The sequence below is a fragment of the Dipteris shenzhenensis genome, chromosome 10, assembly GCF_047967505.1.
Source record: "Dipteris shenzhenensis isolate YYH24624 ecotype China chromosome 10, Dip_SZ_1.0, whole genome shotgun sequence".
Classification (NCBI taxonomy): Eukaryota; Viridiplantae; Streptophyta; class Polypodiopsida; order Gleicheniales; family Dipteridaceae; genus Dipteris; species Dipteris shenzhenensis.
This window is the reverse complement of record NC_141605.1, coordinates 52,696,919-52,724,374: the sequence shown is the minus strand read 5'-3', so window position 1 is coordinate 52,724,374 and position 27,456 is coordinate 52,696,919. Positions and strand designations below refer to the sequence as shown.

At 42.7% G+C, this 27,456-nt stretch overlaps 1 protein-coding gene across 3 annotated transcripts; it reads left to right on the top strand.

Annotated features, from left to right (window-relative positions):
• The first annotated feature begins 780 nt into the window (after positions 1-780).
• LOC147897966 (heat shock 70 kDa protein 5-like) lies at positions 781-2,927 on the top strand. Of its 3 annotated transcripts, none has more exons than XM_087380697.1 (3): positions 781-988; positions 1,162-2,856; positions 2,890-2,927. In XM_087380697.1, exons 1-3 carry the CDS (start codon positions 781-783, stop codon positions 2,925-2,927), a joined length of 1,941 nt encoding a protein of 646 aa, XP_087236823.1. The 3 variants fall into 3 exon arrangements, with proteins under 3 accessions (XP_087236823.1, XP_087236822.1, XP_087236821.1); XM_087380696.1 differs by having other exon boundaries at positions 1,162-2,859; XM_087380695.1 differs by having other exon boundaries at positions 1,162-2,927.
• Positions 2,928-27,456: the final 24,529 nt, after the last annotated feature.

Below are 27,456 nucleotides of genomic sequence, written 5' to 3'. Positions count from 1 at the left end.
CATTTGCGCTATCAATGGTCTTCATTTTTTGTAATAGAAAATGGATAGCAACTTCCCTAAGGGGTGATTCACAAATGTCTATGCCGGACAAGAGAAGCCCCCAAATGTATCGTCTGCTGCAGCTTTTTGGAGTTAAAACGTGTGTGGATTCACAAGGGGTAGACTACTACGTATAAATTCATAAATTTTTGTAGATTGTATTCTCAAGGTAGAGTTGGTCCACTGGTCAAAATGTGAAATCCCATCCTACAAGGCCCAAGTTTGAATCCTATCTGCGGGTTGACTTCTGCGACACCGTCTAGTAGCTAAATCCCATCTTGCATTAAGGCCCACATTCGAATCGTGTCCCCGGGGTGTTGATTGGTTCTAATGTGTCCGCGGGGTGTTGATTGGTGGACTTCTAGTGGACACTCCTTTGGGTGCTCGGGCGGGCACATGGTCGTGAAAGCATGGTTTCGCAAGAAGCGTGCACCTAGCCATTTTCTTTTTGAGAAAAAGATTAGGAGAAGAGCTTTTTCGAGAAAAACAGCTTCTCCAAGCTTCTAGTTTACTTTGAAGTGATTATCATCGTCCGTGCGGCAAAGTTCTGAAAACATCCACAGCATTCCTAACTTCCAACTATAATAAGCAATCGCCCTACGTGCCCATTCCACTGTCTTCTTCACTGCTACTACTTTCTTCGCCTCTGTTTTTAATTTGCATCATCGTCTCTGATCACGTCTCGTATTGCGGGCTTTCTCTCTCTCTGCTCCATCCTCCTCCGTTTGCAAGCATTTCATTATGGCCTCGGTCGACAAAGCCGTCGGTATCGACCTCGGTACTACCTACAGCTGCGTGGGTGCCTGGATCAATGACCGTGTCGAAATCATTCCCAACGAGCAAGGCAACCGTACCACCCCCTCCTATGTCGCCTTCACTGACACCGAACGCTTGGTGGGTGATGCTGCCAAGAATCAGGTGGCCATGAACCCTGAAAATACCGTCTTCGGTAAGGTCTATGACGTGAATCTCCTGCTTCAGTGTTGGAATACTGTTCTTTGCTCCGTCAATATGAGAGATCGGCCTTAAAAGAGTGACGAGTTCAACTTCTTTTCGTTAGACGAATTTGTAAATCTGCTTTATGAGTCTAACACAATCGCAATTGGTGTGAGCTTTTGTTAGATGCAAAGCGCTTGATCGGTAGACGCTTCAGCGATCCTTCTGTACAAAACGACATGAAGCTATGGCCATTCAAGGTCATTCCTGGACCCGGAGATAAGCCGCTCATCGTCGTGCGCTACAAAGGAGAGGAAAAGAAATTCACGCCAGAGGAGATTTCCTCTATGATTTTGGCCAAAATGAAGGAGATTGCAGAATCCTACCTGGGACAAACAGCGAAAAACGCTGTTGTTACAGTGCCAGCTTACTTCAACGATTCCCAGAGGCAGGCAACTAAGGACGCTGGTGTGATTGCCGGGCTTAACGTCCTGAGAATGATCAACGAGCCGACTGCTGCGGCCATCGCTTACGGCCTGGATAAGCGAGCCACTACTGGTGGAGAGAAGCTAATTCTGGTATTCGACCTGGGTGGAGGTACATTCGATGTGTCTCTCCTCGCAATAGAAGAGGGAATCTTCGAAGTGAAGGCCACAGCAGGCGACACCCATCTAGGTGGGGAAGATTTCGACAACCGTTTGGTGAACTTCTGTGTACAGGAATTTAAGAGGATGTACAAGAAAGACATCAGCAATAACGCGAGGGCCCTTCGTCGCCTGAGGACGGCTTGCGAGAGGGCCAAGAGGACGTTATCCTCAACTTCGATGACAACAATTGAAGTCGAATCTTTATATGAAGGCATAGACTTCCGGATACAAATCTCCAGGGCAAGGTTTGAGGAGTTGTGCATGGATTTGTTCAGAAAATGCATGGACCCAGTAGAGAAGGTTCTCCGTGATGCGAAAGTGGATAAGGGCCAAATTGCGGAGATCGTTCTGGTGGGAGGATCTACTCGGATCCCGAAAGTCCAACAGCTGCTGCAGGACTTCTTCAACGGGAAGGACCTGTGCAAGAGTATCAACCCCGACGAAGCTGTTGCCTACGGAGCAGCTGTGCAAGCTGCGATTCTCACCGGCGAAGCGAGCCAGAAGGTGCAAGACTTGCTCCTTCTGGACGTGACACCGTTGAGTCTGGGTCTAGAAACCGCGGGAGGAGTGATGACCACGTTGATCCCCAGGAACACCACCATTCCCACCAAGAAGGAACAGATCTTCTCGACGTATTCCGACAACCAACCAGGCGTGCTCATTCAGGTGTTCGAAGGCGAACGGGCCAGGACCAAAGACAACAATCTGCTGGGCAAATTCGAGCTGACCGGCATCCCCCCGGCGCCCAGGGGAGTTCCCCAAATCAACGTCTGCTTCGATATCGACGCCAACGGGATACTGAACGTGAGCGCGGAGGACAAGACGGCCGGGGTGAAGAACCGGATCACCATCACCAACGACAAGGGCCGGCTGAGCAAAGACGAGATAGAGAAGATGGTGAGCGAGGCTGAGAAGTACAAAACGGAGGACGAGTCACACAAGAAGAAGGTGGAAGCGAAGAATACACTGGAAAACTACGCGTACAGCATGAGGAACACGGTGAAGGATGAGAAGTTTGCGGGGAAGCTGAGTCCAGCCGACAAGGAGAAGGTAGAGAAGGCGGTGAAGGAGACGATGGAATGGTTGGATTCGAATCAGCTGGCGGAGGTGGAGGAGCTGGAGTACAAGCAGAAGGAGCTGGAGGAGGTGTGCAATCCGATCATTTCGAAGATGTATCAAGGAGGAGGGGGAGGAGGGATGCCGGGGGGAATGCCAGACGACATGGGCGGTGGTGGTGGTGGTGGTGGTGGTGATGGTGGAACTGGAGGTGGCGGACCGGGTCCCAAAATCGAAGAAGTCGACTGAAGAATTACACACAACACAGATTGGTGCTTGATGATGCTGCTTGTAGCATACATCGTCTCCCTGTTGCTGTATAAGCTTGTAGGATCACGTAGATGTTCTGCATGTTGCTTATCGCTCTGTCGTAGCTGCTTGTATATATCGCCTGATAGCATCACGTAGCGTTTTGGCTCTCCATTTCTACTTGTTGATATACTGCTTCTTGATTTTCTGTTAGCGGCTCTCGTTATACCAACGTTACTGGAGGAGTTGGTGGCTTTCATGTCTGATAGGATAGGTTAGCTTTCTGGATCTCCATTTCTACTTGTTGGTGGTACACCGCTTCTTGATATTCTGTAACTCTTTTAAACGTTGCTGGAAGAGTTGTGGTGTTTCATTTCGCTCATCGCTCTGTTGTAGCTGCTTGTGTACATAGCCTGATAGCTCCATTTCTACTTGTTCATACACTGCTTCTTGAGATTCTGTAGCTTCTTCCCCTAATATACGACTGTTGCTGCTGGTGATCAGTTTAGCGTTTTACATCTCCATTCCTACTTGATGATGATACACAGCTTCTTCATACTCTCTAGCCTCCTCTCATTATATCAACGTTGCTGCTGGAGTTGGTGGTGTTCATGTTGCTAATCGCTCTGTTGTAATATATAGCATCACGTAGTGTTTTGCATACTTGTTGATACAGTACTTCTTGATAGTCTGTAGCTTCTTCCCGTTATATGAATATCGCTGGACGCCCCTCCCCCTGGGTCCCAAAATACGCAACCCCCCTGATGCTTGATATTGCTGCTGCTCCTTGACGTTGCTCTATTAACTTGTACTTCGAGAGTTTTCTCTGTAATTATAGCCTGAACAGATTACACAGAGTTTGTTTCTCCATTTCTACTTGATATACTTGTCGCTGCTGCTTCATATATACACCTTCTCGCTGTTGCTCGTAGCATCACGTACTCGAAAGTTTTTTTCGCACATTGCTTTGTTACGTAGAGAGTGTTTCTCCATGTTTACTTCATACGCTCCATCTTGATATGTGGCGCGCACACTGCTTTATAGACTTCATAGTTTTTCCATTGCTCTCTACCCATTCGAACAATTCGGTCACTGCAAAGATTTTCTGCTGTCAAGAATTTGGACTTTCTCAACGGGAAAGAACATAATCTTGACATGCTAAAGAAGGAAAGAAGGCCACAAAATGAGAAGTAAATGCAAGAATGGCCAGTTGTATCCCCAAAAAAAATGTAGCTCCTATTCATGTTGTTCAAAAAGACTTTCGTCTTCTTGTCTTTAGGTAGAGAGAAGAATTTCCTACTTTGCTTGAAGAGGTGAGCTCATCTAATTCATTGACTCCATGATTAAAAGCACAGTCACGATGCAGACTGCAGGATGAATGGAAACATCAAAGTGAGAGAACAACATCATGTGCAGAGAACTCAATAGAGAAGCAAGGATGTCGAGGTGATTTTGTGATTGCGTAGAGAGAGCTTCAAAAGAGACGATGACCATGCAATGTAAGCTTCCAAAAAGGACACGTGGCTCAAGCTACCACGTGTCCTCCCCTTTGTTTGTGTGGTTAATAAGTAAAAATAGGTAACTCCATAACTTCAAGAATGAGTGTGGTGGTTAATAAGTAGAAATAGGTAACTCCATAACTCCAAGAACTAGCACGGTGGTTAATAAGTAAAAATAAGTAACTCCATAACTCCAAGAACTAGTGCGGTGATCGCTCCAAGCCAATCTTGAATTTTCATGATTTGCATCCGATGATAGGTGGCAAAGCTATAGCAAAAGGCTGCACGATGACAAACGGTCAAGCTAGAGATTGCGTTGCATGTAGCAGGGTAGAGTTAACAATGTAGTCAGGCTTTTGACTATGCTACATAAAGCAGGAAAAAGCTACCATGTGTTGAGCTCTGCGGTGTTCAGAATGATAGATTTCATCTCATTATTATGCTAGTGTGGCATCATGACATCAAGAAAATTATTGACGAGAATGCGGGTCCGCCCCAAATTCATTATCTCACCTAAGAGAGCGTCACATCATGGTCCCAAAATGGCTGCAAAAAGAGTTTTGTCGTGTGTCAATCTGCAACCACCTGTCCCGCACTCCTTACTTCAAAGACACATCCACACAAGTGAGGAGACTCTTGTTCTCTCCAAAAAACAAATCTTTTCCAAATTTCTAGGTATATTTTTTGTGCTACCAATTTGCCATTCTCTTTTCAAGTTCTTATTTATAGGGTTTTCTTTGCAAGTAGATGTATGAAGAAGAAGAGGGGGAGGAAGATTTTTGTAGAGGAGAAGAGGAGAAAGAGGTCCATGAAAGGGAGAAGAGGGGTTTCATGTCTCTTCCCCCGTTCCCTCTTTCCATCCTTTCTCCCTTTCCCTACCCACATGGACAAGATAAACTGTGGATAGATTTTAATATGGCCATGATCATGGATGATTGCACACCATATCACATATGCTTTATAAGAAGTACTTGGCAACTGATACACCCTATGGAGATATTGAGACACACACGATATGGACAAGGAATCCTGGGTTATCATTAAGAATGTTAACCATTTCATGGATCGGCAATAGAGAAGAAAAGGAAAGGACTTTTTGGCAAACTGTGACGAGAATGAGCAAACAAATAACAACAAACGGAAGGAGATCTATGACAACCACCATCCACTATGCTGGTTCTTGGAGTTATATATTAGTGCACCAAGGAAAATGTGTTTCCTTGTGCAACCAAGGAAAATGCAATTGTTGATATGGCCCTTGAGGGGTCCCCTCTAGGGGCAAGGGCCATATCGACATGCATTATACAATAGCCAGGATGCCTCTAAACAAATATGGCATGTCAATATGGCCCTTGCCCCTAGAGGGGACCCCTCAAGGGCCATATCGTCAATTGCATTTTCTAAAAGTTTAATTGTATTTTTCTAGATGCATCTTCATGCAAACACCATGGTGGTAGTTGGAGCTATTTTAGCGCTATTTTGCTCCTAAGCCAAGGAAAATGTAGTCCTCCTTTAGTGGTATTTTAGTCCTTGTTGTAATAAATCCTAAATGAGGGAAAAAGTATTTTGAGCCACTGTGTTGACTGGAGGCCCAGTGGTGCCAATCATTCAAGCCAAAATTCAAGTGATTGGAGGCCTAGTGGTGCCAACCACATAATCAACTACAATTCATCGAGTAAAAATTGAGCAAAAGAGATCACATCTACATCCAATAATAGTTTATATAAAAATTAACAACAATTTATATTGAGAGCCTCATGGAGCAAAAATTGAACAAAAGATCTTACATTTATAAAACCTCAACAATTGCTAAGAGCCTTAGAGGCCAAAAGATTATATCCAGCCAAGGCTACATGTGCTGGGTGGTTTATATAAAAATTAACAATAGTTAATTATACTAAGCCTCATGGAGAAAAAATTAAACAAAAGAGATTACATTTATAAAAACTCAATAGTTGTTGATCGCCTCAGAGGCCAAAAGATTATATTCAGTGAGCCAAAAGATTGTTGAGAGCCTTAGAGGCCAAAAGATTACATCCACCCATTGCCGAGTGGTTATGAGCCTCATTGAGCAAGAGGATATTTATACAACTCACTATTGCCGATTGTTGAATATAACAAGAGGATATTTGTACAACTTAGTATTGCCAATTGTTGATATTGACGACAAAAGCTAGCTCATCTTTGCTGCATTCGAATTTTTTGGGGAGCCAATGGAGGAGTAAAACAAGTGCAGTGGTTGTTTGGGATATACAAAAAACAAGCGTGGGATTTATCGTTTGGGATTTACAAAAACAAGCGCGGTGGTTGTTTTGGGATTTACTTGTATTGGGATTTACTAAAACAAGCACGGTTGTTGTTTGGGATATACTAAAAACAAGCGTGCAATTTATCATTTGGATTTACAAAAATAATTACAAAAACAAGCGTTACGAGGTTGTTTGGGATTTACTAGAAGAAGCGCATTCTCAAATACATTTTCCATTTTCCAAGATAAGTGGAATATTGCTTCCTTGGAATGAGACTACATTTTCTTAGTACTAGCTTAGTCGTCCTCGTCCACTACTCCAAGACACCCCATGATGTGCTCATGCATGTCTAAACCTATTTTAAAGACACTCTTGCCCTTGTTTCGTTATGGCACAGGTTGCATCTCGAACTTAATAGCTCTTACTAGATGAGAGTACACAAAATTTTTAGGACTCTTATGTAACAAAATGTAATTGTGGCCTCTTGGATGTTTTTTTGTACTAAAGAGCTCCAACTACTACATCTCACTTCTCATACCAATGATCCTTAAATGCTTCCTCAACCTTGTGCTTCTAAGTTTTGTGCACTGCAACACAAAGTATGGGTCATCTTCCTTGTTCTCTCCAGAGGCAGCAATAACTACAAAGTTATCCGAATTCCTCTCTTCCAGACAGTCAGTGAGGTCATCGAACCTCTCCTCAAACTATGGCGAGTCATTGTTTGTCTCTCCATTCTTTGTCACTCCATCTGAATGTAGAGAAAAAACATGAACTCGCTCCCATGTCTTCACAGTTGCACAATTGTCATTATCTCGTAGATACATTATCTGTGAAGATTACATTTGGATCTGTGAGGATGTAGAAGAGGGTGTTGAGATTGACCCTCAAAGTGATGAGGACGTAGAAGGAGGTGTTGAGAGTGACCCTCAAAGTGATGAGGATGAGAGTCATCGTGATAGTGATAGCAATGCTAGTCTATAGCTAGTGTGCTCTAGTGTGATGTCTATCTATTTTGTCCATGCATTATAATCTCTTATATAAAAAAAGAAAAAATACATAATAAAATAGAACACATAAATAGAATATCTATTTTGAGATATATAAATATATGACAAACAGTTTCATGTTGATATTCCCTTTCCCTCTCCATTTTTAAAGTTTTGGGAACTTGCATTCTAAATCTTTCAAGAATGTTTGCTTTGAGTTGCTACGATCTTTTTAGAAATTTACAATCTCACAAATTGCAATGCTATTGTCTTGTAGGCTTCATAACCCACTATCAAAGAAAAACTCTAAGTATGTATTTATTGTTTTGCATCTTTTCATGTTTTCACACTACAAGGCATAGGCCCTTTTTCGATGGAAATACCGACCTTTTTTACACTAAAAAGTTTTTTTACGAGCGCAAAGGTCGATATTTACGTCGCTATAAACATAAAAAAAGAACGGTCGCTATATAAGCATCGCTATATAGCGACACTGGTAAATGTCGCTATATAGCAACGATGAATAGAAGCTTTAAAAAAACATTAGTGGGACTAAACAGGGCCACAACAAGCCCTGTTTGGACCCACTAATGTTTTTTATTTAGTAATTACAAAAGAATGTTTTTTGTTATTACAAAATTTCCCTTATGGAAAGGGTGATTAGAAAGAAGCTAGCAAGATTTGGCCGCACAGCCAGATCTCCCTAACCCTCGTGACTTATAAAAAGCTAGAAAGATTTTGCATCGTAGCCAAATCTCCCCAAACCTTAGTGCTTTGAAAAGATTTGGCTGCATGGCCAAATCTCCCCAAATCCTGGTGCTTTGAAAAGATTTGGCCGCACGGCCAAATCTCCATAGACCCTCGTGATTAGAAAGAAGCTAGTGCTCAAGATTTGATCGCACGCAAATCTCCCCAAACCCTGGTGCTTTGAAAAGATTTGGCTGCACGGCCAAATCTCCATAGACCCTCGTGATTAGAAAGAAGCTAGCAAGATTTGGCCACATGACCAAATCTCCCTAAACCCAAGTGATTTAAAAGAACCTGGAAAGATTTGACCGATTTGAAAGAAGCTAGCAAGATTTGGTTGCATGGCCAAATGTCTCCAGACCCTAGTGCTTTGAAAGAAGCCCACAAGATCTGGCCACAAGGCCAAATCTCCCCAAACTTTGGTGCTTTGAAAGAAGCCCATATGATTTGGCCACACATCCAAACCTCCCCTTCCAATGCTTTAAAAGAAGCCCATAAGATTTGGCCGCACGGCCAAATCTCCCAGCTAGTGTGGCCAAATCTCCCTAGAATCTAGTGCTTTCTCAAATCTACTACTATGTCTAGTGTCAATTCTAGATTCTATTTCAGATATGTTTATCGATAATGTGTTTTGTCTAACATTAAAGATTATAAAGATGATAGTTTGTATATTGCTTGGGTTTTTTACAAGAAAGACACAAATGTGAACAAGGTTGAGAAAGTTGTAAGTGGATTTGGAGAAAAAAGCATACCTTGGTACTTTGACATATATAGCATTGAGGGAGCATAGTTGACACGAGTTCACTTATTTGTTTTGTCACCTAATAAAAGTGCATACACTCGTGTTGGATCAGTACATCAAATCACAGAAGACGTGGTTGGAAAAGAGGAAGATATTGGATTGTTGATCATTATAAATCAAAATAAGAAATTTCTCTTGGATCCTAGTGATTATGAAGCATCTCGTATGAAGTCTGATGTAGATGACAACATGCACTCAAGAGGCTGGATAAGTGTTGAATCAATTGATGGAAATGAAATTGACACAGTGACAACAATCATTGAATCATATCGCAAAGTTTCAGCAACATTAAAGAAGCGTAAGAGTGGGGAAGATAGTGGGGAAGGAACAAAGAAAGGAAAGTCGACTATGCTTCAAGCACCAGGTGGTAGCGGAGAAGGGGCAAAGAAAGGAAAGCTAACTATAATTGATGTACCACAAGAAGTAACACCTCCAGAGGGTATGCTAGCAGTTGTGGAAAGAAGCAGTGGTAGTCAATTGGAGCCAAGTGGAGAGGTCATAGGAAAAAAAGGGCAAAAGAAACCATCATGCTTGGTGGAATATGAAAAATACTACCCATTCGGGTTGCATGCAACATTTCCAATTCCAGTTGCAAGATGTCAAAAAGCTCCTCCAAGCTATGTATATGGAGGGTTGAACAAATAGCATGTGGAGAAGCTTGCTGCAGACTTCGGTTATAACTCTAGGCCTCTTGCTGCTATAGCGGATTTAATGCCTTTCAATCTTGAAACAAAGCAGCCCCTAGAAAGGGTAGATAAAAAGGATTTAACCAAGTGCCACTATTGGATACTATCTGGACAACATTCAATATATGCTGCTAAAATATTCACATCTAGTGATGATAATAGCACGGCCCAAAGAAAGAACTACTACCGCACCTCCCGCACGCTTTTGTGTGGAGATATCAAAGATGGCAAACCTGGAGTTTCAAAATATCTTGAGACAATCTCCATACATTGATATACTTAAGCAGGTGAGGGGACAATGGATTCTCTTTAATAGACCCAAGAAAGCACACAAGGGCTTGCAAAAGGACATCCAGATCGTGAGAATTGGGATGTAAGTATAGATTTTAATTATGAATCACTTTTTATAAGTTTGTTTTCTTAATTATTGCATTCTAATGGATTCATATATTTTGCAGGCTTTCATTGACACTGGCAAGGTAACATTGGGAAATAGCTTTGCCATGAAGGATGTACATATGATAATCACAAGCGATGCCATTTATGATGGTTGGATCTCCATCCTTGAGGATTACATTGCAGGCAAATATTCACAAGATGGAAAATGCCGTAGGCAACCCACAGTCTCAATGTTTAGATGCTTGCATGGATTGAGTGATGATCAAATTGGTCAAATTCAAAATGACATTTAGGAAGGTAGAGTAGTCATAGCTAAAACAAAGACTGATGCCGTAGTTGTTGATATTGAAGGACGAGCTATGTAGATCAAGAGAGATGTTGCACTACAAGAAGAACTTTATATGTTTATATCGGCAGAACGACCTTCTTTAATGTTAAAAATTTGGGATGAGTGTAGATTACATTTTAAAATTACTCTAGAATTGTATCATCGGATTCATGGTTGCTCTGACTCATGGTTAAAAGTGAAGCTTCAACAGGGCAAGGATACTCCACCATTGCCTGATGCTGCAAAGGGGTATCTGAGGTGGATTATGGGACAAAGTGAAGGTGCAAGTCATGGACCGAATTCCACCCGGCCTTGGAGGTTCTACACATTTCGTTCAAACATGGAGGGAATGGAATTTATACATAATGTGTACCAAGAGCCAATGGCAATAGGGGTTGCTCTTTTAGATGTAATGTATGGACCAAGCAGAAGTAGAAATTGGAATGAGGATCGCTTTGAGTGTTTGTTGAAAAGCTTGATGAAAATCGCTTCTCCTCCAGTGCAATTCCTTTCAGTGGTGTTCTTGACCATGGATCATGTCTCAGGGGGGTCACTCATCATATGTAACCCTATCACATGAGTTTAACAGAAGGTTATTTTTAATTCCTAAATTCTACAAAAGTTAACTTACATAAGGAAGTATTTAAAGTAAGTTTGGGGGAAAAGTACAGATTTGTATGGAAAAAGGGTACGTTTTATTAAGAAAAAATTTACAGATAAGGGATTTTATAAATATGCTTTGAACGCACATGATATAGAGGTTTAATATATAGTGACCCCCCTAAGGATCATGTATCATGTTTGAAGAATGCATTAAATAAGACATGCGGACAATATAAAATACACTTCGGTTGCTCCTTAATTTTGAAACTGTAGATATATTTGTCACTGGATCTATGGATGGCTTAATTGCCTGTGTACTGGTAAGCAAGGAAAAGCATTTCAATGATATTGAGCGCTATACTAATGCACAATGTAAGCCATCAATATATGTTGCAGATGAAAAATGTGGTGCAGAAGAATCAGGTGTCAAGAAGATGAGTATGTATTGGACTTGTTCTCTGAGGGGCTTGCTGCAATAGAGTCTCTTTCTTGTAAGAGGCGTGTTGTTTCAGTTGTTGAGACTTATGAGGAGTTGGCAAAGGTTGAAAGTATATGTTGCATGTATGCTTACAGTAATCATGAAATTCGACAATGGGCTGGCTTGCAGGAACCAATATTGACAATAGAGGAGGTACCAAAAGAAGATGATACAACTGAAGGTGGAGGGGATAAAGAAATTGATACCATACCATGACAAAAAGAGCTGCAAGGGCATTCTTAGCCAACTTGATTTGATTTTATTGCATAGACAACCCTTAGTGAATTTGAGTAATATTGTTAATTGCGTTGCAGACACAAATGCTCAGCTAAAACATTTGTACCTACATTTTGATTATATTTGGACACTATTTGGTTAGATTCGATTTGCAAAACATTATGTTTCAATTTGTTTTGTGAAAGAATTAATAGACATTGAGTTAGTACCTTGTCCACAAAATGCTCTGTGCTTTGTGATGTGAGTTTGTATTCCTCCACTAAAAGAATGATTCTTTGATTTTAAACATATGATAGGTGTTGCAGATTGTCGTGAAAAGTTGAAGAGCTATCTTATTACAAAATTTGATCCTGCATCCAATGGTTTATGGAAACATGAATTGCCCATACCCATTGAGCACGTGTTTGAAATGAATGGCATCCATTATGAAGTAAAGAAATCAATAATACCTAGGGCAAGATATGGTCTTTTTGTACATACGAGCATCAAGAAGAAACAAGATTTGATGGTATATAATGGTCCAAAGTATGATTATATTACTTGGAGATCTCTCCTCAAGTTTTCCCCAAGAATGAAGACTTATGGAATGTTTGAAGATCCATTCATTGAGCCATTGACAGATGTGAAATGTATTGTGGGAGATGTATTGTATGGAAACATTGTTGGATATATAAATAGCTCAATGTATTATAAGGAAAGAACAAATGTTATATTTGTATACATCCCTAAACTACCACCTTGGGCTCAAAAGTCACAAGGAGATTTGAGTGCCCATGGCTACATTACTGTGCAAACCATAAAGGATATCTCCTTCGGAGATGAGTTACTTTGTGAGTATGAATACTAGTATGGAATTGTTAATGATTATGTTAAACGATGTGGTGCAAAATTGGCTATGTGTCAATGGTTTTGATTATATTTAGCACAAGAAAGCAATTTAAAAAAAGGTTTTATCAAGACCATGTCTCTAAGTTTCATGAGCTCTATTGTGATGGAGAGTTTCACGAGCTCTATTGTGATGAAATGGTGTTTTTGAACACCACATTTATATCATGGATGTCAAAGGTCTACCATAATCCTATTGCATATGTCAATACTGCAATTTATCAACATAGAAACATATGCATTTGGCATTAATTTGATACATCTAATATACCAAATAAAAATTGACAGTTGTTGCAAGTTTAATTTTGTTTTTGAACACCATATTTATATGATGGATGTCAAAGATCTATAACAATCCTATTGCATATATCAATACTGCAAATTAATTTACTCCAATGAATCTTCCTGACGCAACATCTATAAATTGGCTTTTGTTTATGGTTTCGATGCATATGAAACAACAAACATCTTTCTTTCACTAGCAAATCAACAAATGTTTTGGCCATGGAGCCATGTTCACATCTATTAAGGCCTTTTGCCATAGCAACATACAGAAGCTTGTTGCTTGGGTTCTAAGAATTGGGAAAGTATTGTGCATGGTCTAGTCTCCCCCAACATAATTGAAACTTGGGTCCTCAATGGAGCTAATGTTTCAATAAAAAACATCAAAATTTACTTTAGAAGTGACTATATTTTATTTCATGGGAATTGGCATTTTCCCAAATTCTCTAATACAGTGTGTTATATGAGGGAAAGAGGGGGGGGAAAGAGGGAGGAAAAGAGGAAAAGAGGAGAAGAAAAGGAAATAAGAGAAGAGAGGGAAAGAGAGGGTTCCTATGCCCATCATTGCAGCTAGCGCTTAGGGCGTTAGCTGCAGGCCAATGCAAATAACGAAAATAACAAAAAGGAAAAAGAGGAAGCACTTTCTTACCTGGAAAAGTCCCGAACCGTGTTTTGTGGACAGGGAGAAAGAGGAGGAAGAGAAATACCAAAAAGAGAAGAGGTGAGTCTTCTTTCTTTCACCAAATCTCGTTTTTTCACCTGAATCTCTGAAAATCAAGCATGAAAATTAGCACATAGCCTTAGCAATACAAGGAGAAACATGCTTCAACAGTCACAAAACAAAAATCTCACAAAAAATGAACCTACATTACTTAAAGAGACCCACCTTCTTGAAAAACTTCCTTTCACACAAGCAGAGAGGGAGAAGGGTAGAGAGGAAGCACAAGTGTTAGGAGAGGGGTTGGGTAGGGGTGAGGAGTGGGGAATAGAGAGGAGAAAAGTGAGGTCATTGAATATAAGGTTGGAGGAGAGATCTCGCAATAGAGATAAAGACGATGTCATGTGGGGTTTCGGGTTTAAGCCCCCAGCTTCGCTATATAGCAATGCTGGTCAGTCGCTATATAGCAACGTTTATATCCAAAAAGCGTCACTATATAGCGACAGAACAAGGCAAAGCGTCAGTATATAGTGACGGTTCAGGGCACTTATTGTTAGAAGAGAGAAAAGGAGCTCATGGGTGGCTATTTTTTGGATCTTAATAGATTTCCTTGCAGCTCATGTTGTGATTTTGAAAGTGTGCAGATGAAAGGGACGAGTGGAAGCTCGTCAAATGACGTGCCAACGCGCAGGAGTGCAAAGTGGCTTACAAAGAGGTTATATTGTCATTGCACTCATTGCAAGCGAGAAGTATGACATCAACGTCATATTGTCATGCACCACTTGCGGATGTATGGGGAGGAGCCCGAACCAGTACCCACTGTTGGTGTTACACGTGGTGATGGATCATTGGTATGTCAATGCTATTTGAGTTCATGATTAATATTGGATACCATTATGACACGAAACCTTGAGACAAGATCTTATATTTACACGAAATCTTGAGATAGGATGAGGAGGGTGGCGAGGGTGCGCATATACCTTCACACTTTGAGCAAGACTATACCCTCCCGGATATGCCAGATGATGACGAGGGTATGGTGGACATGATGGATTCTATTTTTAGGGGCACTACATCACATGTACACGTGATGTTAGAGTCTGAGGTCAATATGCAAGAGTTGCAATCAACACAGTTGTACGAGGGTGCCAGGATGTCTAAACTATGGGCTTGTGTCTTAATCTTGAATCTGCAAGCAAAGTATGGGTAGTCGGATACAAGTGTCTCGACCTTAATGAGGTTAGCTCCCGCATTAATTTGACTCATTATTTGGATATTGTTTGTTTTGAGAATCATCATTATTCGAAGCCTATGTATGTTTGAATTGTGACTCTCTTTTCTCCTCTCTTTTTCTCTCTTTTTTTTCCTCTCTTCCTCTATTTTCCTCTCTTTTTCTCTCTTTTATCCCCACTTTTTCTCTTTTCACTCTCTTTTTCTCTCTTAGCTCCCCTCTTTTTCTTTCTTTTTTTAATCTCTTTTCTCCTTTTTTACTCTTTTTTTCTCGTGGGGCACGTGCGCAAACATTGTCAAATGCTCCAGCCCATGCAAAATGCTGAAAGTGCAGAAGCTACGACCAACGACACCTTAGTGTTGGGAAAAGATCACCTAAAGCCGTAAAGGCGGAGGCGACTTCAGGCGCTCCAAGACGACCTCCCATTGCCTTTGTGGTTGAGGCATTGTTCCGAAATCTCTCAAGCAGTTCATTGACGACGTCATGTCGACCGTTCACAGAAGAACATGACATTCCGCTCTACTCCGTTCCCTCTATTTCATGTCACCTTTGGTGATAATCTCACCCATGTCGAAACTTTGACAGGCGACATTGTGGAACTCTCTCTGGCCAGTAGAACCTTCAATGTCTAGACAACCATTCTCCCCAGTCAGATCTTCCTTGTAACTCTTGGCTGTGATTGGTTGCTACAGCATGATGCCATTCTTGCTTTCAAGAACCAATTCCTATGTTTTCCAAATTTTGCGACCATTCCCTGGTTGTATTCTAAGCTTCTACCTACACACCTGAACTCGGCTCTTAGTCACGCAGAGGTGTTTCGCCAAGCAGAGATCAAACCACTCCTCTCTAACTTTCCTCAGGCATTTGCCGGCCTTATTCCCTCTTCAACGACTGCTCTCATTGTTCAGGAGAGACCCACCGACTCGTCCCATCTCTACACATCAACGACGACGGTCTCTCAAAGAAATATAAATTCTACGCCAACAAGCCAACGACTTGCCCAAAAACGGCATCATCCAACATTCACACAACCCGTGGGCTCGTGAACCACATCTGGTGAAGAAAGAGGATGGCTCCTACCGATTTTGTGTAGACTACCGCCCTCTCAATCAATAAGAGATCAAAATCCCCTTCCTTGTCTCAACGACATTCTCGACTCCTTGGCGAACTCCAAGTTCTTTACCACACTGGATCTTCAATCCGGATATTGGCAAATACCAATTCTGGAGGCCGACCATCCGAAGAATGCACTTTTCGCACACCCTTCGGGCTCTATGAATTCAAGGTCATGCCATTCGGATTAAATAACGCTCCTGGCACTTTTCAACGCTTGATGAACAATATTCTTCATGATCTAATCATTCAAGGCAAATTGTTGGTCTATCTGGACGATGTCCTGATACATCTTGGGAGGAACATAAAGCAGTTGTGGCGCAAGTTTTACAACTATATTATATACTGCATCAAGCGAATCTGAAGTTGAACCCCAAAAAGTGTAACCAGGTTTTATAATCTCTAAAGATGAGATCCGTCAGGATCCAGAAAAGGTCATAGATGTACACAATTTCCCAACTCCTTCGACCACCAAACAACTTCAAATGTTTCTTGGCATGTTCGCATTCAACTCACGGTTTATGCCAGAGCTGGCCCAAACCTCGGCACCTCTTCAGAAACTCCTCCTCCTCCATGCCAAATTTAGTTGGGATACTACCTGTCAGACAGAGCAAATCAAAGAACGCCTCCTGGACTACGCTACGCTGCTATGGAACTAGAGTGCTTCGCTGTAGTGTGGACAATTTCAAAGCTTCATCCATACATCCATGGAACCAAGTTCGGACGGACCATGCAGCCCTGACCAGCTTACTAAAGAAGAACTCTCTCCAACGTCGCCTCGCTCGCAATTTCCTACCGACCTGGTAAACTAACAAAGTTGCGGAAGCCTTATCACGTTGTCATTCATCATCGGCACAAGGTGATGAACTGCTTCCAGTCGCAACTCGGACACCGCTTCCTCTCCACCATAATCCAGACAAACTTCCGCTTGTTGTGGATCTCAAGCACCTTCAAGAAGAAAACAACATCCACCAAATTATGGATAAGTTAGTCTTCCGAAGCTCCTCTCTATTTTCAATTAATTGAGGGACTGTTGTATTATCATAAAGCACCCTTTCGCCCTCGCCTTTATGTCCTAGCTGTGTGTAGACAACAGTATTTACATGCTTTCCATGACGTGTCTTTGGGGGTCCCCTTGGGTTCCTAAAGGTGCTATCCAAGCTTCAATCAAGAGTCTTCTGGCCCAAGCTCTATCGTGGCCCAAGCTCCGATAGAGCCTACACCTCTACCTCCAATCATGCCCGATGTGTCAATCCTTCAAAAACCCGACCACCAAACCTTCTAGAGATATGCAAAGACCTGACCTTTTGAATTGGTCGCATGCGACATTATGGGTCCTTTTCCAACCTCACATTTTCAAATTCTTCCATTCTAGGGTAAATCTAGATACCAATATCAACAACTATCAAAGTTTTAAGACAACCATGCAGTAGTTCCACTAGTTTGGATTCCAAACTTTTAATCCGTTTTGGTTTTCAACAAATCAAAAAAAAGTTATGGAATGGGTGTGCATAATTTTAGCACAACATTGGAGGCTCGTTAACCCATACCTAAATTTGTTCTCATTTAGGTGTATCCTTTGGTTGAGGAGAAGCTCACATAGTGTACCTTTGAATTATTACATGGTTGGATGTACATACGTGTATAGAATAAAATTTTGATATTTTTGAATAAATTACTATATCCTATACTCTTCAGGATGCATGAGATTTTGTAGGTGGCAAGGGGAAAGCTTCGAAGTTTGCAATGAAAGCAACGCATCTGGGGCAGGCATAGTGTTTTTTTTTAGCATAGCTTCATTATCGTTGTTATTGTTGGGGTAAAGGGCAGTGTGCCCACCCACTTGTACAGGGCCCATATATATATGATAAAGGAATAAGCTAGAGTAGCTTTTGCTCCACCATATACGGTGTCTTTTATCCCTTCCTAAGTGCTCCCTCTTCTCCCACAACTGGTATCAGAGCACCATGGCTTCGGGCCTGTGGTGTGTGTGGGTGTAGACGACGCTTCAAGCTTCAAGTCGACGCACTTCTTGCGACGTGCGGAGCTTCCATAGCCATCAACAGAGAGGGAGCTTCATTGGAGAGAAGGAGAAGCTCAAGGGAGCTTCTACAGTGTGGAAAAGGGCTCTTCTCTTGGTGAAAGGGCTAAATCTAGTCACATTACCAGTTTTGGAGTGAAGAAGCTTCTTACAAAAAGCTACAGAGTGTGTCGTGGAGGTAATGGGAGCTCATTGTGAGCTCATAAGTGATTGCAAGCAGTAGTTTTTTTACCAAGATCTACTCTTTGGCAAAAAGGCTATTGAGGCCATAAGCCTCAAACTTGAGCAAGAGGGAGGAAATCAAGCCTCTGTGCTGGGCGCCTTTGCTTGGTAAAAGTGTGTTAGTTTTGCTTGTTGCAGTTTGCACAGTCCTCTGATTGCGATTCCGTCAATGCGAGGCTACCTGAAAAATTGCAATTCTGCTACCTATCACCTCACATCAAGGTTTCCTCCCAATAGATTTGGGTCTTATTTTGGCACCATAGCCATTCTTCGCACTTGCAGGTTCCAGTCTTGGCATAGTTCTTTGCCATTGTCTCTAGCTCACCTGGGAGTTGTTGGGAAGCCTGTGGATTGCATGTTTGATGCAGTTGTATGCTTGGGAGATAGCCGGTGTTACATTTGAGGTCTTGGAGCTGAGCTTGGCTGATTTTGGTCTCTTTGAAGGACATTTTACAAAGGTACGCCTTGTGGATGTTGTGTGGAGGGTTGCAGTGGATGATTTATAGGCCATTTGGATGCATTGCAGTCGTTATTGGATGCACTGATAGGCCCAAATTGCCTTGTGGGATGCTATTTTTATAAACGCTTTGCACATAGATGCTATTTTATGCTGAGGGATAGCTCTGACACATTGTAGGTGATGCACTGATAGTGCTATGCTCTCTTGGATGCGATATTATTAATGCATATGCCAGTGGACGGTGTTTATGCTTGAGTCATTTGGCACTTGTAGGCATTTTGGATTGCCATTGTAGTTGGCATTTTCTTTTGGGCCAGATTTGCTCATATGGATGCATAGTATATGCACATGAGTCAGATGCTTTGAGACATGAGTTTTGGTGATATTTCACTCTATTGTGGCATACACATTTAAGTGCACCTAGTATTTGGTGTGATTCTCTCTTACAGGCACTAGCTTTGGGATTTTGCTTTATTTGCATTATGGCATCCTCTTTCATGTCTGAAAAGGAGTTTTTCAGCATTGAAAAGTTTGATGGAACAAACTTTTCTTTGTGGAAAGAACAGATAAGGGATGTGCTTTTTCAAAAGAAGTAGATTAAACCCTTGGCAGGGATTGAAGCTAAGCCTGCAAAGGGTGGTAGCAAGCTAAGGGTGTCCACTTTTTGTTCACTCCCCAATCCTAAGGAGGTGGAAAAACAAGCTTTTTAGCACACAAAAATGCAAATCTCACCTACTTCCCTATGGATCTAGTCTTTGAAGTCTTCTAACACAACATCACACTTGCTATTGTGCACACAATCGTATAGTCTGATCGAAAATTCGATGCACACACAAAAAATTTCTTTGTGTCACACGGCATGGTTCCAGGGTGGTCACACGTTTGTCACGAACAAAGAGTGTCATATAAAATTCTAAATTTCTCACTCATTTTAGATTAAATGTTATTGAAACTTTGTAAGTGGTCTCTTTGCATTATGTAGAGCTTAACTTGATTTATTGGTAATTTTTTGAATGATTTATCTAATTATAAATAATTATTTATAATAAATAAAGTCATAAAATACATGCATTTTAGTAGCACACCACATTTTTTTAGTATTTTGAATAATTAAGCAAATCCAATTCGGTGGAAGGTTAGTAGGCACATAAGGGTGTGTGGTTGAATCATCAAATCCCAAATCCAACGGTTAGATTTAGGAAGATTGAAGTTTAATTTTTACTTTTACTCCTCAGAGGATCAACAAAGAATATTAAAAATAAATCTAGTAATTCTCAAACATAACCAAACATTTCAAAAATGTCAATATTTTTAGTCCTCTGCATGATGAATAAGAGGAAAAAATTTTGGTTAAATTTGAGTAAGGGAAACGTACGATATGGCCTCCAACAGTTAAATCTCCCTTTTGTGGGGGAAAAAGGGCCACCCAAGCCTAATACCAAGACAAGGTAGGCTTGGTATTAGGCTTGGTGAGGTAGGCTAGGAGCATCACCGATCCTAGTGGCAAGCCTTTGGAGTCTGCATGCTGCCCATGTGGAAGGCTGAGTCATCAAAACCATGCCACGTTGTTAGACCACGTGGTGCCATCTCATCAAGCAGATGTGACATCACTCCTTGCCATGTCACCTTACATTGCCACACGTGCTGCCACATGTGCCACCTCATCATTCCACATCATCAGCCATGTGACCACATAATGCCACCTTGGCATACCTCATCTCCTGGCCACGTCACCAATCCCTCCACCTCAATTTGCCATGTCATCTACCACCTCATGAATGCCAACTCATCATGCCACATCATGCCCAGTACCACATCATGACCATGCAGGAAGAGACTATATTACCACATCATGACCATGCATGGTGCCACATCAGCCAGATGTATACACATGACGATGTGCGATGCATACAATACCTCGATCGAGGTACATATGATGGGTGAGGCATACAATACCTTGTTCGAGGTATGTGACCGAGGACACATAGAGATACCTCGATCGAGGTTCATACATACATGCATGCGCAATGCACTAAATACCTCGATCGAGGTATAAGGTCTGATCACGGCTTTGGGCATAGCAGACCTCTCCACCAAAACTAAGCCAATTAGTATCAATCTTAGCACCTCTCCACCAATAATAATGAAGAGCAATCTAGTGGATGAGTTGAGGCTCTCTATAAGACACCACGTTTTGGTTCATTTCACCCATTCTTAGCCATTCTTGCCTCCTCATCACTTTGTCACACCTTCCATCCTACTTTCATTGAGAATGGGTTCTCAAAGCCGTAGAGCTAGTAGATGTGAAAGATGTAGGAACCCCCCCCCAAATCTCATTGACGAGGAGCGCAAGCGGAAGGCTCGTGAGCGCAAGAGAGCCTCTAGAGCTCGAGCTCGCGCTGCCACCACTGATCCACCTCCAGCTCTACCTCTACATCCCACCTCCACTCCCACCCCCACCTCCATTGTCCCCCCATGCTCATCCGCTCCCCTACCTCTAGCCTCCGCCCTTCCCCTAGCCACCTACATTTTGGCCTCCACCTCTACCTCTTCCCCCTCCACCCTCCCCCCTCCCCCTCCCCCTCCCCCTCCCCCCGCTCTGCTTGGTGCCTCCCTTCCCCCGTCCACCCTACCATCTCCCATTGATCCCGTTGCCCCACCTTGTAGCAGCAGTGTTGCTTCACGACGTGACTTGCCGAAGTCCACTATCCGTCGTCGTACTAGCAAGATTGTGCAGTCTTTTTTTTGTGACCTCACGCCAGCTTCGCAGTCTTCTCTTCTTACGTCCCTGATTGGTCACCCTGACTTGGTAGAGTGTAGGAGGCTTGTTGGTCTTGGTGCACGTAGAGATAGGGTTGTATCTAGCGAGGTCCTTAGCAGTGTTCGACGTTCCTATGCTTCTATTAAGCATCGGAACTCCAGTGATGCCTTGGCAGCACATCGTGCTATTGTGGCTGCCATTAGTAGACCTCATATGATAGGCCATGTGCGTACCGCTTCACGTCTTCTTCAGATTGCACCGCGCACATTGCGAGCAGGCATCATTAGGAGGCAGAGTCTAGAGGATAGTGAGACTGATGCTCTTTGGGCTTCGAGTGGTCGTGCACCTCGCAGCGATCGATTGTTGGATGATTCCACTAGGTCCTTCATACAACAGTTTTGGGAGGAGCATTGCAGAGCATCCCCGGTGTTCAAGAAGGCATTGCGGAAGAGGGTGTCACACGGTGTGTACATTGAGCATGGTGCATGTTTTTTGCAGTGTACCCAGACTGAGTTGTACACTCAGTTTGTAGAGGCGCACCCGGAGTTCAAGATTGGGCAGAGGTCATTTGAGCGATGCAGGCCATGGTTTGTGCGATGCTCTCAGGAGCATGACACATGCTGTTGTCGCTACCATGTGGATTTTGGATTGATGTATGACGTATTCCGTTCCCTTGATGGTCATAGGGGAGTGGTTCCTACTAGCCCTCGCGACTTCATTCATTCCATATTGTGTACACGAGATGGTGATGTTTTATTCCACTCCCTTGATTGTGTGGAAGGCACGTGTACTTTGTGTGGTGACTTTGCTAGAGTGCCACGAGTTGCACTAGATACTTGTGATGTGCAGATGGTTCGTTGGCAGCAGTATGAGTACTGTACCTTGACATTAGATGGTGGTGCACAGTCGAGGAGGTTGCAGCTTGTGGGGAAGGAGACACCACGTGTTGTATTCATTGACTGTTTTCGAGGGAAGCTGTACCACTACATACGCCACTCGCACACTGCGAAATGGGAGGATCGTCAGTTTCGTGCATGTTTGAGGACATTTCCTATAGGGGTGGTTGTCTCAGTGGTGGACTTCGCGGAGAATTACACCTTTGCACCACAGCATGAGATCCAATCGGAGTATTATTTCTCTGAACAGGTGATGTGTGATTGAGTATTGATTTTTTCCCCACCTCATTATATTGAATTATTTCAATAGTCATATTTTTTTTTCAATGCCATATTGCAGGTTGCTATATTTGTGCACATTAGCTATCGTCATGCACAGGCTCATGTGGATGGCATTGATAGCACCATGGACTCACGCATCATTGTGCGAGAGTATCACTTCTACATTAGTGATGATCGATCGCATGATGCCCATTTTGTGCAGCATTGCTTCACTTTGTATGATAGTTTCTTGAGGGATCATGGTGTCACATGGCAGCGGCGCTGGATCTGGTCAGATGGTTGCGGTGGTCAGTTCAAATCCGCTAGATAGTTTTATTGGTTCTGCAGATGGCACCGTGAGACAGGCATTCCGATCACATGGAGCTACTTCGAGACAAGGCACGGTAAGGGAGAGCACGATGGTGCAGGTGCTTGCGTGAAGCGTGCTTTGCATCGATACCAGTTGCATCATAGTGCCGATCGCTTCAAGGTTGCACATGATGTGGTGCGGTGGTGCAGCCAACACTTATCCACTAGTGCTACGTCCTCATTTCAATCGCGTGACGATAGGGTGGTGAGCCGGTATTTTTGGTGCGTGGACATTGGGAGTCTTGATCAGTCGAGGCCTTTTGATTGTCGTTCTGTGCCTGGCACTCTTGATTTCCATTCCATCAGGAGCGTAGGTGAGTCTCACCCCGTGATCTTTTCTCGACGGTTTGCATGTTTTTGCTCTGCATGCATTGATGATGATTGGGGAGGGTGCTCCATGATACCATGGGCCGATCCATGGGTACGGCGAGTGCTTTCTCCCTTCCAGCCTTGGGAGGAGATACATGATGGTCAGGATGCGGGATTCAGTTCCTCTAGAGATTATGACCAGCTTACAGATATTTTGCGTATTGGTGATATCTTCGCGATTATTGCTTCGGAGGGCAATGAGGAGGGTGTGGATTATTACTTGTTGCGATGCTCTATGCTGAAGAGTGTGCTGAATGAGGATACAGTGGATGGGCATGGGATGCACTTCAATGCTCATAGCATGATCGTCGGTGGCCACTATTTTTAGCAGATACAGAGGCGTGGTCGCTATATTGAGTTCCAGGAGTACATGGCGGATCGGGAGGCATACATGTATTCTCATCTTGTTGTTGGGATCAAGATTACTTTGAGTCGTGTTCGCACTCGCAAGGCGACGTCCACTCCACGATGGCGCCTTGCAGTGGCGGATCACGAGAGCATACTTGCAACTATTGGCATGAGAGCTGATCCTAAGGAGTAGCACATTACATATCATATTTTTTGGGATCATCAGTTGATCAGATTGATTTTTATTGGGTATCACTAGTTGATTACACTTTTTTGTATTCGATATGTATAGGCTCACTGTGTGACCGTACCATTGTAATTTTCATGGACTCATATTTTGTATTTCACTATGATGGCTGTATACACGTTCATACACATCATTGTATTAGATTCTATTTTTAACATGATGTCCGATGTCTTCTCAATGGGATTTGTTGTGTTTGTAATACAAAAAATTGTTTATTAGTAGTAATGTTGTAATTTGTTTTGTGCATTAGGACATTTTAAAAACGTGACTAAGAAAATTCGCGCACGTACTAACGAAATATGCGTGTGGACTTGCTTGTTGGGGATGAAACTTCGCACGACTCTTAGGCCACCCTAGACATACATCCACGCGAGATTTGGTCTGAATTGATTTGGTGTGCGCCACGTGGAAGGTACGATGCGTACATTTTTACAATCCCTACTAGCACGCATGACTACGTATGAGCTATGGCACATGTACTAACGAAATGCGCGTGTGGACTTATCTGTTGGGAATGAAACTTCGCACGACTCTTAGGCCACCCTAGACATACATCCACGCAAGATTTGGTCTCCAACTTATTTGGTATGCGCCATGTGGAAGGTATAATGCATACATTTTTACAATCCCTACTAGCACGACTACGTGTGAGAAATGGCGCACGTACTAACCAAATATGCATGTGGACTTATCTGTTGGAGATTAAACTTTGCACGGCTCTTAGGTTACCGTAGACGTACATCCATGCAAGATTTGGTATCCAACTGATTTGGTATGCGCCACGTGGAAGGTACAATGCGTACATTTTTGCAATCCCTACTAGCACGACTACGTATGAGCTATGGCGAATGTACTAATGAAATACGCGTGTGGACTTATCTGTTGGAAATGAAACTTCGCACGACTCTTAGGCTACCGTAGACGTACATCCACGCAAGATTTGGTGCCCAACTGATTTGGTATGCGCCACATGGAAGGACAGTTGCGTACATTTTTACAATCCCTACTAGCAGTCGTGACTACGTATGAAAAATGGTGCACGTACTAATGAAATACGCACGTGGACTTATCTGTTGGGGACGAAACTTCACACGCCTCTTAAGCTACCCTAGACGTACATCCACGCAAGATTTGGTCTCCAACTGATTTGGTATGCGCCACGTGGAAGGACATATGCATACATTTTTACAATTTCTACTAGCACGACTAAACCCTAAACCCTAAACCCTGGACCCTAAATTCTAAACCCTGTTGGGCACAAAACTTCACATGCCTCTTAGGCTACCCTAGACGTACATCCATGCAAGATTTGGTCTCCAACTGATTTGGTATGCGCCACGTGGAAGGACAAATGCATACATTTTTACAATTTCTACTAGCACGACTAAACCCTAAACCCTAAACCCTGGACTCTAAATCCTAAACCCTGTTGGGCACGAAACTTCACACGCCTCTTAGGCTACCCTAGACGTACATCCACGCAAGATTTGGTCTCCAACTGATTTTGTTTGCGCCATGTAGAAGCAATCCCTACTAGCACGGCTAAACCCTAAACCCTAAACCCTGGACCCTAAATCCTAAACCCTGTTGGGGACGAAACTTCACATGCCTCTTAGGCTACCCTAGATGTACGTCGACGCAAGATTTGGTCTCCAACTGATTTGGTTTGCGCCACGTAGAAGCAATCCCTACTAGCACGGCTAAACCCTAAACCCTAAACCCTAAACCCTGGACCCTAAATCCTAAACCCTGTTGGGGACCAAACTTCACACGCCTCTTAGGCTACCCTTGACGTACATCCACGCAAGATTTGGTCTCCAACTGATTTGGTTTGCGCCACGTAGAAGCAATCCCTACTAGCACGGCTAAACCCTAAACCCTAAACCCTAAACCTTGGACCCTAAATCCTAAACCCTGTTGGGGACCAAACTTCACATGCCTCTTAGGCTACCCTTGACATACATCCACGCAAAATTTGGTCTCCAACTGATTTGGTTTGCGCCACGTAGAAGCAATCCCTACTAGCACGGCTAAACCCTAAACCCTAAACCCTAAATCCTGGACCCTAAATCCTAAACCCTCTTGGGGACGAAACTTCACACGCCTCTTAGGCTACCCTAGACGTACATCCACGCAAGATTTGGTCTCCAACTGATTTGGTTTGCACCATGTAGAAGCAATCCCTACTAGCACGGCTAAACCCTAAACCCTAAACCCTAAACCCTGGACCCTAAATCCTAAACCCTGTTGGGGACGAAACTTCACATGCCTCTTAGGCTACCCTAGACGTACATCCACGCAAGATTTGGTCTCCAACAATTTTACATTGGGCTATGGCATTGTCTAAAAAAAGTAATTTTCTTTTTATACAAATTAGTTTATCAAATGGTTGAATTTCAACATATTTTGATATTAAGATCGGAAGGCTAGATTTGGAAGCATGAATATGACAATAGTTGTCTTTTTGAAAAATTGATGAAAATTTGGATTTTGAAACACACTTTATTGACAAACATGAATAGAATAAAATTTTTGTTTAAAAACTGAAAAACTTTTATCAGCAAAATAAAATTTTCATCCAAAAAAAGATGAATTTTGATATGTTTAATGTTTAATGTTTGCAATTAATGTTTAATGTTTACAATTACTTCACATGGCATTCTTTTTTAAATACCTTATGTATTAAACAAACTATAAACTGAGATAAACTGAGATAAACAAAGTGTGAAGAACATCATGAAAGTACGAAAATGCTCATACATCATAAAAGTGGGAACAATATCATGAAAGTACCAAAATGAATCTATACATCATCATCATCATGCTGCAAAAGTGCATCCCTATACAAGAAACGTGTGAAGCCTAAACAATCAATCTGAATCTGAATCTGATAACTCTACATATGATCCTCTAGTGGAACGCTGACGTGGCTCCTGTATGACTCACTGCCCAACCGTCCGCCGCTGTGTGCCCTCAGGCAATGCCGGCTCAGATGGGCCAGCCTCATCACCTGCATGAGATGGGCCAGCCTCATCCTGATGAAGAGGAGGGCATGCTGCACGCACCACTGCTGCCATCTCTGCCTCCCTCGCCTCCTCTATGTACGCGCGTCTCAGCTCCCATAGCTGTGCATCTGCGAATACTCGTGCCTGAAATCCAGCGCGAGTAATCGTCTCTACATGTGAAATACGCTAGTCTCGGTCCCGCCCTAGCTGCTGCTCCACCCACTGTTGCAATGATGTCTGCAGCTCTACCTCTCACTTAATCCGGTGTGCCTCCTCTGCTCGTGCCTCGTCACCTGGCATGAAATCACCGTACGAAAAGCATCGTGGAATGCATGATGCAACCACCGATGTATCCGCACCCTCCTGC

Coding starts and splice junctions, on each gene's coding strand:
- LOC147897966 (XM_087380695.1), top strand. CDS start 781: ATGGCCTCGGTCGACAAAGCCGTCGGTATCGACCTCGGTACTACCTAC. Junction 989..1,161: donor CCCTGAAAATACCGTCTTCG/GTAAGGTCTATG, acceptor AGCTTTTGTTAG/ATGCAAAGCGCTTGATCGGT.